The following is a 14,163-nucleotide window of genomic DNA, read 5'->3' on the forward strand; positions in this document are numbered from 1 at the left end:
TAATATAATCAGTAATAAAAAGACATTTTAAAAAAAAACATATTTAACATAAGTATTAAAATCCTATTATTATGCTACAAAATTCAAAACTCTAAATGAGGTCCATTATGCATAATTGTAAGGTGTTCCATGACAAACTTGAAAACAAGATTTAACTGTCAATGTATTTGTTCCTGACAAAACAAGGTTGTGTAGGAAAAGGGCTGAGTTACAAAAAATATGTTTTGTTTAGATTGTTGGAGAGTGTACATTGTAGGGTAAATGTTGTGAATTGTATGTAAGTAGAATTAATGTACACGTGACAGCTAACTTGTCATAACACACCATAATACTAAAGCAATAAAATCCACTATAATACAAAAGCAAAGTGGTAAACCAAGGACATAATACGCAAACGAAGACATACGCCCAATAATCATACATACAAACAAACACAACTCCATTCACAGCACACACCACAACACAACACCTAAACATAAATAATTGGGCAGCATAAATTTTTATCCTTATGAGCCTCACACAATGTAAAACTTTTATCTCTCCATTATATATGCTCCTTATTAAAAATTGCTGCAGTTCTTGCCAGTGATAAGAAAAAGGCCATTGTCATGTCTGGGCATAAGACCAAAAATCCACCTCTTAAGTGTGGAATTTACACAAATCCTGACAACAGTTGTCTAGCCATTTGTAGCGTTTTTAAAGCCACACTCAGTAGAGGTAGGGACCTTAACCATCTTGGATCCTCATCCATGTTACGTCATTTTTCAGCGAGTTCATGGAAAGCTGTTGGGAAAATCAGAAACTTAGGTTAAAAAAAAATAACAACAAGCAGTCCAGCATAATCTACCTCCCTTCTCTCATCTACATCCCAGCACCTACAATCTACACCCCCAACACCTTCATCATCAATATCCCCAGAAGCAACAATTTACAGTTAAACAATCCTTTGCAAGAGGAAGCAAGTATGAAACCTGTCACCCAGTCACAAAGCGGATCACAGACGCCCTGGGTACTATGCTAGTATTAGATCTGCGTCCAATGTCCACTATTAATACAGTTGGTTTAAGACATTTAATTGAGGTGCTCTGTCCCTGTTAGCAAATGTCATCACTATACCATTTTACTAGAAAAACTATTACTCACCTGTACCGGAAGGTTCCTAAAAATGTAATTATTGGGCTACAAAATGGCATTCTACCCACTGTACACTTAACCACAAATATGTGGACAAGCGGAACTGGGCAAACTAAAGATTATATGACTGTGACAGCCCACTGGATTGGTCATTCGCCTTCACCAGCAGGGACAGCAGCAGCATGTACCCAAGTTCGTCACATTTTTCAGAAGTAGGCTACTCTGTGTATCAGCGGCTTCACTAAGAGGCATACAGCTGACAATCTATTCCAAAAACTAAGGGATGTCATTGAAACATGGCTAATCCTGCTTGGACTCTCCTGAGGATATGTCATTTCTGATAACGACACCAATATTGTTCAAGCATTACAGTGGGGTGGAAATCCATCACATTTCCTGTTTTGCTCACACAGTCATCTTGGTGTTACAGAACTTTTAAAAAATGACATGCAGGAGATGCTGTTTGTGTCCTGAAAAAATTTAGGGTCAATTTCTGGTTTCTGCAACAGCATGTAGGAGAATGCAGCAGCTGCAAGGTGACTAGCATTTGAGGGGAATGTACTTTAGTCCAGCGAAGTAGTCATCTGTGAAGAGAGTGCATACACGGATAGCTTGAGTCAATAATTGAGTTAATAATACATTTTGACAAAGAGCTACAGAAATTTAACGTATGAATTAAAACAAAGTAAATGTGCTAACTATATTTTAATTGTAGATTAAATACTTAATTTGCTTCGCCAGGATCCAAGAGCTATCAACATCTTGTAAGGACGTCTTCTCTTTCAGTTTCTCTGGCAACTGCTTGTTGGAAAAAAATTTGCTTTCCCAAGACACAAGTGTTGTGCAGATTAGTCTGCACAACATTTTGATACTTGCTCTGCTGTAAAAGAATTGCCCAAAAATCGTGACAGCTCTGCCCTAAAATGAAATACCAATTCCATTTGGAAGGCCATTATCGGCAATTACATCATAGTACACAGACTTCTATGATGGTGGGATGGATTAGTATTGTTTCAGGAAGATTAGCACTAAACCCTGCCACCTCTCCTGTTTCGCAGTGAGCTATGGTACAATAAAATGTAACTGCAGATTTAGACCAAGACTGTCGGCCCTATTATTTCTATTTCAGCAATTACAATTAACAATGGAGCTCTTCTCTTTGGGTGTTACCTATATAACGCAGTACAATTTGCCTGCAAATTCTACAGACAAGCCTGCTTGTCTTCCTCTTCATCAATAACTCTTAGCAATTGAGCACTCGTCTTTGGGTGTATATTACTCCCAAACCTTATTAGTGCAAATTAGGAAAAATACAGTTTAATCCCTGCTAGGCCCTCCACCATCCTTTGCATGTTAATAGTAGGATTGGTTGGAGTTATGGGCAAGGTCACACATTTTTTGGTCAAATCTTTCAAACCAGCCCAGATGTCAAACGGTTGTGCTCTGCCATCTGCTTCATCCCTGCTTGTGTTTGAAAAGTGCAATTTGGTGCAAGAACCTCGCGTGCCAGAACTGCTGCCACTGGTGCCACACTGCTGCCTCTGGTGCAGGACTTACACAATCAACCACATCCTCATCAGCACCCTCGTCGGCTACCCAAATTTCCCTCTCATCCTCTTCTAATTGCAAAGTGTCATCTTCACTTGGTGTATCACCGGCTACACTCGGGCTGTTCAGGCACACATCAGCAGAACTGCTGAAAGGGCCTTTCTTTATGGGTACACTATCAGAATGGTCAAGATTACACATACCACTCGTGGATGGACTCTCCTTAGGGATTGGTGTCATTTCTGATTCTGAGCATACATTTTCCTCTAATGCCTTACTGTTTTCTTGCAGCTCGGCTTTCACACGTAACAGTACTTATGTACCTCTTTTGGACTTCAAATTACTTGGTCTTGCTTGCTCACGAGTGACATTACAAGAAGAAGGCTCAGTAACATTTTTAGATCTTGCAGTAATAGAGAAAGGTGAAGGCCTCATTCTTTCTTTGCCACTGCGTGTGTAGAATGGCATGTTGCCAATTTTATTTTTCTTGCCATTTAACTTTTCATGAGTTACAGCTCTTTTACATTTTATTTTTGTGTTTTTTTCCCTGACTTAAAAAGACTATGTACTTTTACATAGGCTTTACTAGATGACATACAGGGAAGACTACCATCAGGACAGGTGCCAGCACCTGCTTGCTGATCCAGCTCATATTTGGACTGCTTTGAATCCATTTTAATGAGCCCAAAGCACTTGTAGTGCAAAATATTAAATAGATAGTGCTGCTAGATAAGTCTTTCAGCACCAGAAAAATTGTTGGTTCACACTGGGGAATATGGGACACCCCAAAGCACTTGGGGCTAGATTTACTAAGCTGCGGGTTTGAAAAAGTGGGGATGTTGCCTATAGCAACCAATCAGATTCTAGCTTTCATTTTGTAGAAGGTAGTAAATAAATGAAAGCTAGAACCTGATTAGTTGCTATAGGCAACATCCCCACTTTTTCAAACCCGCAGCTTAGTAAATCTAGCCCTTGTAGTGCAAAATATTAAATAGATAGTGCTGCTAGATAAGACTTTCAATGCCAGAAAAATTGTAGTTTCACACTGGGGAATATGGGACACCCCAAAACACTTGTAGTGTAAAATATTAAATAGATAGTGCTGCTAGATAGTACTTTCTGCAGCCAGAAAATAGTTTCTGTAGGAGGGAATATGACACCCCAAACAGTTGGTAATGTTTGCAAAAATGCCTCTATCCTCCTCTCTTACTACTCTAATGTTCCCTGCTCTAATCTTGCCTGCGACCTAACCCTGCTCTCTCCCTTTGTCAAATGGCGATGGATTGCTGTGGAGGCGGGAATTTATGGATTTCAAATATTGCGAGAACCGAGCTCCAAGATCCGACGACGTCACAATGACGTTTTGCCTCGATTTTGAATCCTAATTGGCGCGAGAGTACCAAGCCTGCTCCGCTCGGTACTCGGATAGGTGAAGTTCGGGCGGGTTGAGATCTCGGGGAACCGAGCCCGCCCATCTCTAATATAAATAAATATATATATATATATATATATATATATAATGCTATTTAGGTATGACTATACTGTAATGGTTTCATAAGCACAACTGCTGTTTTTGTTATAATGGTATGTAGTGTGTCCATGCAGCCTGGAATGATTGATCTGGGAGCCATGGTGCATCTGTGAGGATACTGGGGTAATATTTAACACTGTTCGCCCCACCAGTTGAATGGTATGCCCATAGGTCAGCCCTGTGCATCACTCTTGTACTTCCCAGTACCTCAGAGTGGATTAAATAAATCGCCTAGGCATCCTTTTATTATATATACATATATACAGTCAGGTCTATAAATATTGGGACATTGACACAATTCTCATATTTTGCGCTCTATACACCACCACAATGGATTTGAAATGAAATAAACAAGATGTGCTTTAACTGCAGACTTTCAGCTTTAATTTGAGGGTATTTACATCCAAATCAGGTGAACAGTGTAGGAATTACAACGGTTTCTATATGTGCCTCCCACTTTTTAAGGGACCAAAAGTAATGGGACAAACTAAACAATCCTACATCAAACTTTCATTTTTGAATAATTTGTTGCAAATCCTTTGCAGTCAATTACAGCCTGAAGTCTGGAACGCATAGACATCACCAGGCGCTGGGTTTCATCCCTGGTGTTGCTCTGCCAGGGCTCTACTGCAAATGCCTTCAGTTCCTGCTTGTTCTTGGGGCATTTTCCCTTCAGTTTTGTCTTCATCAAGTGAAATGCATGCTCAATCGGATTCAGGTCAGGTGATTGACTTGGCCATTGCATAACATTCCACTTGTTAGCCTTAAAAACTCTTTGGTTGCTTTTGCAGTATGTTTTGGGTCATTGTTCATCTGCACTGTGAAGCGCCATCCAATGAGTTCTGAAGCATTTGACTGAATATGAGCAGATAATATTGCCCGAAACACTTCAGAATTCATCCTGCTGCTTTTGTCAGCAGTCACATCATCAATAAATACAAGGGAACCAGTTCCATTGGCAGCCATACATGCCCACGCCATGACACTACCACCACCATGCTTCACTGATGAGGTTAACACAACATAATCTATGCAAGATAGAGAAGGGATGTCCAGCAGGCTAAACTCCCCGTATCAATGTCCCAACAACCCCATCTCATCACAGCATCACAAATTTTTTATGTTTCACACAGGTACCTTTTATGAATGTGCATGTAGCATCTGCCCCATATATCCATTATGAAATCATGTGATAGGACATACAAATGGTTTTTCAGAATGTCTTCTGTTTCCATCCCTGTGATATTGTAGCATTTTAATAAACTTCTGCTTTTTGTCGCCTACTAGAACCTCCGAACAGACATTGTTATGGATATCGGCTGCAGCATCAATCCAGCTGTGGACATAGGACAGGTACATAGAACACTTTTTACAATACCATCATAGAGTACTATAGTAGTATATATATGTAGGGTCAAGCACAATTCCGGGTGGCATGGGGGCCCGTACTGGGCCCGATTTTTTCTGAAGGCGGCCCTGCTTACATCTATGTGGGTCTCAGTGCAGCCGCGCCACTGCAATACAAAGAGAGGCTCACTGCCGTCGGGATTATCAGCGGGCAGCAGGCCCCTTGGTGAGTCTGGGTATCCCTGGATATGCTTGATGTGATATCATTGCTCTTGTGTGTGTGAATCCACAAATTTGTTCAGGGTATTTCTTTTAAAGAGGAAACTGCAATTAAAATAATGAAGCATCTGCAGTTCCCACTTCCTATCTATCTATCTTGTATGTGCTTGAGATGAAGTGGAACCATTTAGGGCTTCTATGTACTAACATTTCCTAGCCAGAATATGAAGCAAGCAAGCTAATAATAGTAGTAAAATATTTGACACGCATTTTTTACTGATGTGCTGTTTGTGTTTCCCAGATTGAAGGAGCTTTTGTTCAAGGCCTTGGATTATTCACAATTGAAGAGCTGAAATTCTCTCCTCAAGGAGTTCTATTCACCCGTGGCCCAGCTCAGTATAAAATACCTTCTGTCTGTGATGTCCCTGATCAGTTCTATGTGTCCTTGCTCACCAATTCTCCCAACCCACATGCTATATATTCCTCCAAGGTAGAGAACCCTGGATCCTCTGTAATGTACACTATTTGCACATGTATCTACAAATTCATACAGTATATAAGGATTGTACGTTCACCAATTGCTGCACCATATATTTTTATAAACTATGCACAGTGGTTGAAGTGGGCTGGTATACAAAGGTATGCCATACTGCCAGTTCTCCTACTGCCTCCATTGTAAAACCATCAAATGCCATTCACTTACATTTTCCATACCGCCACTTCTAAATTTCCACTTCCACCACTAACTATACCTCTCTATACTATAGATCTTTTTCCAATAAATGCATTAAAATTAGCCTACATTACGGTTCTACGCTCATTACTACTTTTTCTGATGATGACAAGAGGAAAAGACTCAGGAGACACAATCCAACCAATGAGATTACAATTCTCGCTAATGAGCTCACAGCTGTAAATGTAAGTGACATACTTGTTCCAAGGAGAAAAGTTTCTCCAAATTCAATACAGAATACCAAAACCTATTAAATGCATATTGTTGCTAATCATATTATCCCAGGTGCATGGTTATAGGACCATTTACTATAAAACCAATGTGCCTTATATAATTCATGGACCGTGAATAAAATTCAGCAATGTGGAATGTATTTCGTAGGCGCCTAACAATGTGTATTTACTTACTGCACCAGTGCCCCTATTCTGTGCTTCTGAGTATCCCAAACAAACAATACTGGGGGCCTCTAAAGAAAATTGACACATATCTCCAAGAACCCTCCCACCTCTGAGCCTCATACCAGCTGCCTGTGTGGCTCCAGTGATAGTTATTCCTCTATTCAGGGGGTAAGATTTTTACTTTCTATCTCTGGAAAAGTTTACATATCAAAGTGCCCTGCTTAAATGAGTTAGTACAAGTGCTTGTGCATTCCATCTACTAGCTATGCTTTATGTTTTAAAAATTGCATTTGATTTGTAGGGGGTATTTCAGAAACCAGTAATTCTCTACTACCCTTGCCTATGAATAAGGAGCAATACATTGCACTCGGTGGCAGAGCAAATGTAGATACAATGTGAAATATCTCAAGTTCTGTCATGCAGTGTGGAAGTCTTATTGAGCTCTCCATTCATAGGTCCACCAGCACAACAGCCCTGCCAACGTGGCCAATAGTTTCAACAATGTGGACAGCCCTCTTCTCCCGGATATTAGCCTATTTCTCATCATCCAAATTGTGTGTCAAATTCAAAATTTCTGCTGCCATCTCTTGGTTGGGAAGTTGGATGGTGGCTTAATAATACTTTCTGTAGTAACCATGTATATAATCTCTTCTTGTGTATCATGTCCTCCTATCTACCTCTAAACTTTCTGTCCCATGTCCCTATAATCACCTGGAACATTAGTACCTTACAGCCTTATTTAAGAACAAGGGGAGGGTCACCATAACTTTGGATGCCAGGGGTACACATACAACATTTTTACATTGTCATGCAGCTGTGTACTGCAGGATGCATTACAAGACCTGTATACACACATAGGTGCATAGACATAACCTCTGCATATATATATATATATATATATATATATATAGATAGATAGATAGATAGATAGATAGATAGATAGATAGATATAGATAGATAGATAGATATAGATAGAGATATAGATAGATAGATATAGATAGAGATATAGATATAGATAGAGATATAGATAGAGATATAGATAGAGATATAGATAGAGATAGAGATAGAGATAGAGATAGAGATATAGATAGATATAGATAGATATATAGATAGATATAGATAGATATATAGATAGATAGATATATAGATAGATATAGATATATAGATAGATATAGATATAGATATATATATAGAGATATATATATATATATATATATATATATATATATATATATATATATTATGGGATTCACACTTTCACAAAACATTAACTTGAACAAATATGTTTATAGGATGATACTATTCCTCTGACAATATGTTGGTGCTTTACAGGGTGTTGGCGAGCCATCTTTGTTCCTCGGATCCTCTGTGTATTTTGCCATAAAAGATGCTGTGATATATGCCCGAAAAGAAAGAGGGATGTCAGACCTTTTTACTTTCAACAGCCCGGCAACCCCAGAGAAGATTAGGATGGCATGTGGAGATCGCTTCACTGACATGGTACTTCTGTCACTCACAATTTATCTATTTTCTAAGAAATCCTCTACATTGCAAATATTTGCAGATATACGTAACGTTATGTCTTTAATTCTATACTGCAGATTCCAAGAGATACGCCTGGCACCTACGTCCCTTGGGCCATCAATGTGTGAAGAATACACCTATATTAATTGAACTTCAGTGTCCCACTGCACAATATTTGTTGACTTTCTACTGGTTTTGTGTAAGAGGAACACACTAAAATGCATTTGCTATTATATTATAGTAAACCTATTACTGTCTTTGTAACACTAATAATAATTCAGGATGGCTAATTACTAATCCATGCACTTATTGATGTTTTATAAGCACTTTCTCTTCTCGCCTTAGTTTTATGGAGACAGGGAGTATTCTCCTTTAAGACCTCATGAACTTTACCATTCCATTAGCAGATTATGCTTAAAGGAGGTGGGTTGGAACAAAGCCTTCCAAATATCTGGTTTTGTATAAAGGTAACAAAGCTGTCTTTTTTGAAGTTGAATGCTCACATTAAAAGGTTTACAGCCTTTTAGTTCAAATTACTTACATGCAAATAAGAGGCCAATGTGAAACCCCATTACTAGAATATTAATCCAAATAGCCATGAAATTATGATGAACAGACAAAAATAATTACGTGTTTTAGCACAGGAGAACCATGTTCACAATAAAATGTGCCGCTTTGTGCACACTATGGTGGTGATGTGGGGGGGGGGGGATTGGAGTCTGATACTGAGTCTGAACGCATTTGCATCACATTAGACAGGCATAAACTGTACTCACCAAAAAATGTAATTGCACAAATATGAGTGAAGTCGGACGAATCACGAGATGTGTCAAGTTTACATCAGGCATATATCAGATATACTTACACACACTTTTGTAAACTTTTGTTTTGATGGTGAAATACGCATTTGCTATTAGGTTGAAATAAAATAAAAAAGACTGTTGGATACAGTAGATATAACCCTCCTTCTCATGCACGAATAAAAAAAAATAGTTCTTGCCACAATACGCTCACAGAATCATGTATAGGCACGATCAATGAAAAAATCATCTATCAGCTTCAGAGGTGAGTTCGCAATCAGCCGATCAGAAGAAACCAGCTAGTGTTAGAAACCATCATCATCATCATTTGTTTGAACCTGCCCTTAGGCACCTGTATATGTGTCTCTGTACAGGTCTGCATCTTTTCACAATTACACAACAATGCCCTTAGTGTACTCGCCCTATGTCAGAGCACTCTTTCCCTCCACTGTCAAGCAGGTGTAAGTGTCCGATGCAAGCAAATCTGCATGCACAGAATAAATTTGCAGAATTTACGCTGCGCAAACAGGTATATGTCCAAATCAGCATCAGGCCCTGGATGAGTAAAATAAGTTTCATCCTAACAGTTAAACAATATGTACAGTAGCACAACTGTGTATATATGAAACCTACAGAGATGCTTACAGTACATGTACAGTCCCAACAGGAGTAACAATAGCTATTACCATGGTTCAAACTCTTCAAAAAATAAAAGGTAAGTAGCAGATGAATACAATTTAATGTATATCATCATCATCATTTGTAAATGCGCCAGCAAATTCTGTAGCGCTTTGCCATTGGGAGCAAACACATTAATAAAACAATACTGGGTAATACAGACAGAGAGGTATGAAGGCCCTGCTCGCAAGCTTACAACCTATGAAATATATGGTAGAATTTACCAACTAGGGGAAAATCAGCCCACCAGATTTTTTTAATACAACATTACTAATCAATGTTAATTCTATGTAAAAAATTATGCTATGATTATGTATAATAAAGTTACGCGGTGCACCCGGTGGTAGTCAGCATATCGATGCTGACTACCCCGACAACACTTACCACGACATGATGCCTTAGATGAGCTCCTTACCGATGATCACAGATGATGACTACTATTGAAAGCGACTTGAACCAATCACAAAGAAGTAATAAGCCAGCTCCCCTTCATGATGTCATTCTCCATGGCGACAGGATTATTGCTGTTGCTGTGTTGATGGGGTATTCGGCATCGATATGCCAAACCCCACCCGGTGCACCTTCATCTCAAGGTTTATAGTAGCTGTTAGAGCACCAGCACCTATTTAGTGGCATATTCATTACTTTGTAAATTCCACCATAAGTCTCGCTTCTCAGCCTCTTTTTGCCAGTGATTCTCATGTTCTGACTTTCTGACATTCAATACATTATCATGTCTCTTGGTGTATGTAAAGGTTTCTACTATACTGAATATATTAAAGGGAACTAAAGTTAAATAATAGTGTTTTCTAACAGTCACAAATATATAAATATATCATTTGTGAAGGAGTTAATATCATAAAATGGAAAACTCAGGAGCAATAGAATTCCAATGTGACATAGCATTATGTAGGTGTATACTTTAGTTTGTTCCCAGGTGCAGGTAAGTAATATCAAACAAAAACAAACAATAAGAAGCGCCAATTTGGATTATAGGTGTCAATAACCAGGTACCAATAACTTACAATGAATATGGCAGAATAAGCACAGCCCAGTAGCTTGAAGTTCTATATAGGACCCAGATGTGAGTGAGTTCTCTGTACAGCGTTGCGGAATTAGTGGCGCTATAGAAATAAATAAATGATGATGATGATGACCTTGCCGCTTTGGAATCCCCACTGTGAAGTGTTCTTCCCAGCACTGCAGGGAAAGAATGGAAACTTCTTATTACCTGTCACCCTGAAATTTCACTATGGTCTGGTTAGTTTTCTATATCTGAGATTGATATGCCATATTATATGTATTATCTGCAGAGCACGTTGGATTATTATTGCTCCTGAGTTTGCTATTAGATTAGAATATCTCTTACAATAAGGAGAAATTAGGAATTGCTCTAAAACAAAATACTGACATCTCATTTTTGCACCTAATTCTGAGTAGAATTAAATAACTGGTGTCTCAGTGATCTTCTGTTTTCAAAAACAGAGACTGTATGGCCAATTACCATTTTGAAATTACAGTGAAAGTGGCTTTATCTTAGTCTGACTCATATTTACAACTAGACACATTAGAATTCAGTCTATACACAGCCTAAAACTGAGATGTTAAGCAATTATTGACCTATGTACTTTATAACCAACTCCATACATTTACATACTTTCTAGAACAGATATGAATTGAATAATATAACCCAGAATAAAGTTGTTTAGTGGATATGTACTATCTAGATTTAAAGTCATATAAATGTCCACAGCATGTTTAAAGACCTTCACACAAACAATAAGATGCACAAAGAGAATATCTTAATGTAAGAAAAGTGGAATGTGTTATATTATTCTAAAGATGCTCTCACTTAGTTTATTCACACTACCTGTATACAATATTGGATAGCAGAGATGGGAAGAGAGGAGTGTATACTCACATGTCATGGGAAGAGAGGAGTGTATATTCACATGTTGTAGCTAGGGTCATACATATGTCTAATGCTTACTCGATGTTGAGAAAAACTTCTTCCTGCCATTCTCTTGTTCTACAGGCTTGGGTTCAATTCCAAAACATTAAATTATCTACTTATATTTGTGAATGTTACATGTCAAACTGTTTTCTTTAAAAGCAACTTGTGATTATTTCTAAGCTTTTGTTTATTACATTTTAAAATAACTTTGTTTTGCAATGTCTAGAATTAACTATTGTTTTCAAAAATAGACATGGCTCATAATTTAGGCATGCATTCTCGTCTGATGCCTTCATGTGAAATTGATCGTAATATTTTACTGTATTGCATGAAAAATAAAAGAACTTAATCCCATAATAAATCAGAATTAAGAAACACCCCTTACTGTATGTAACCTATAATTACACCAACACTGCATAAACAGATCTAGGGAGCATGTAACTAGTAAATCATTCAAGTACTTGGCAAATAGCAGTTCTGATAACAATTGTCTTTCATTGAAAACTAATTTTGAAGCATGTTAATTTGTATGTAAATGAAACTTAGCTGGCACACATCAATATTATAATGGGTTTGGGTGTCATTTTCATTGAAGGATTACCGAAACAATAGAATAGAGAGAATAAAGTACATTTTTTACCACCTGGGATAAAGAATTATATAAATCTTAAACTGGGTACACACTACAGAAAATTACTGCAGATGCGATTTCTCTAACTATTTTACCAACGACTGTCCTGATGAGCATGCAGATTCATGCATACACACCTACACAATTTACCTTCAGATGATGTGTCATAACCATCTGTTGAAAAGATTGTTACTCTGTACATTCTGCAGATATCTTATTTATGATGTACAGTGTGATTCTACAGATATCTGCCTACACTGCTGCTCATGAGGGCATACACACTTCCACATTTGCCCGACATTGTTCCATCATTGATTGTGATTTTTAGTAGAGATGTTCACTGACCTCTGTGGTTTGGTTTTGGTTTTGGCAAACCCGCCCTCGCGTGTTTTGATTTTGGTTCCTGATTTTTTTCTAAAATCCCTATTTTTTTTTGCTAAAATCACATATTTTGGCTTTTTTTTTATACCTACATTAGTATTAACCTCATTAACATTAATTTCCAATCATTTCCAGTAAATTTTTGTCAAGTGACAAGAACACTGCTACCCCTGTTTCTGTGTAAGCAATGGCACTGAAGACTGGAGAGTGGCAAGAGCACTACTACATCTGTTTCTGTGTGAGCAATGGCACTGATCATGAGCAATGTCACTGGAGACTGGAGAGTGACAAGAACACTGCTACCCGTTTCTGTGTAAGCAATGGCACTGAGCATGAGCAATGTCACTGGAGACTGGAGAGTGACAAGAACACTGCTACCCCTGTTTCTGTGTGAGCAATGGCGCTGGATCTCCTGGGGAGAGAGGTACTTATGGAATCCAAAACCTGCGAGATTCAACAACGCAACAATGACATTTTGTCTCGATTCAGATCCGAGGACACGCAAAAGTAACCAGCCGGCTTGCAAGCCTACTTGGATCCCCTAAGTGCGGGTGGGCATCTCTGATTTTTAATATATAAAAAATCTCCGGCGCTAATAGGTAGCAAAATAAACATAAAAACACAAATTCAAAATGAACATCAATTGCAGCAAATCAATAGAGGGGGTGCAATCCTCTAATAAACAAACATATCAACCAAAAAGCAGATTGCGCATAAGATGTTACATTGAAAATACTTATATGTGGAAGTAAGCAAACAAATTGGCTCAATGGGTAAATATATATATGTTTACTCCAGCAGTAGATGAATACATAATATAATAAAAAAAATATAAAATATAATATAACAACAAATAGATTCCAAAATCACATATGTATCTATAGCTAATAGGAATCTATATTAAAGATGTAAAGGATATCTCAACAAAGATCCAGAGGCTAACATATAATGGATTGTCCATATGACCATAACAGTAATAGCTCTGTATACAGGTATGAATGAAACAACTTGGTTTCGCCAGATTCTGGCTATGAAATAAGATGACGAGTTCCCACAAGTAAAGCGGTATATTCAAATATAAAGCTCCGTAGTAGTAGCTGAAATACATTAGTAGTGGAGCAATCCGCTGTTGGTGGTGTTCATTATGCCAATATATGAATCAGGCTTGTGTATAAATGAAACATCCAGATCTTACCCGTGAAGGGAAATATAGATCCAAATTCCCGTCCCGCCGCACAAGCGGTTCAGACAAGTGGAGACTCCATGATGTGTCTTCTGTGGTGCG

At 38.1% G+C, this 14,163-nt stretch overlaps 1 protein-coding gene across 1 annotated transcript in view; it reads left to right on the forward strand.

The window, feature by feature from the left end:
- The window catches only part of LOC142097878 (aldehyde oxidase-like), an 87,627-nt gene extending 75,400 nt beyond the window's left edge, over positions 1 to 12,227 (forward strand). The window contains exons 32-35 of the mRNA XM_075180103.1: positions 5,501 to 5,566; positions 6,081 to 6,269; positions 8,243 to 8,410; positions 8,512 to 12,227. Coding sequence (XP_075036204.1) covers positions 5,501 to 5,566; positions 6,081 to 6,269; positions 8,243 to 8,410; positions 8,512 to 8,562 — 474 coding nt within the window. The 3' untranslated portion in view covers positions 8,563 to 12,227. The remainder of the gene's footprint in view (positions 1 to 5,500; positions 5,567 to 6,080; positions 6,270 to 8,242; positions 8,411 to 8,511) is intronic.
- The last annotated feature ends 1,936 nt before the right edge of the window (positions 12,228 to 14,163 follow it).

The sequence above is a fragment of the Mixophyes fleayi genome, chromosome 7, assembly GCF_038048845.1.
Source record: "Mixophyes fleayi isolate aMixFle1 chromosome 7, aMixFle1.hap1, whole genome shotgun sequence".
Taxonomy (NCBI): Eukaryota; Metazoa; Chordata; class Amphibia; order Anura; family Limnodynastidae; genus Mixophyes; species Mixophyes fleayi.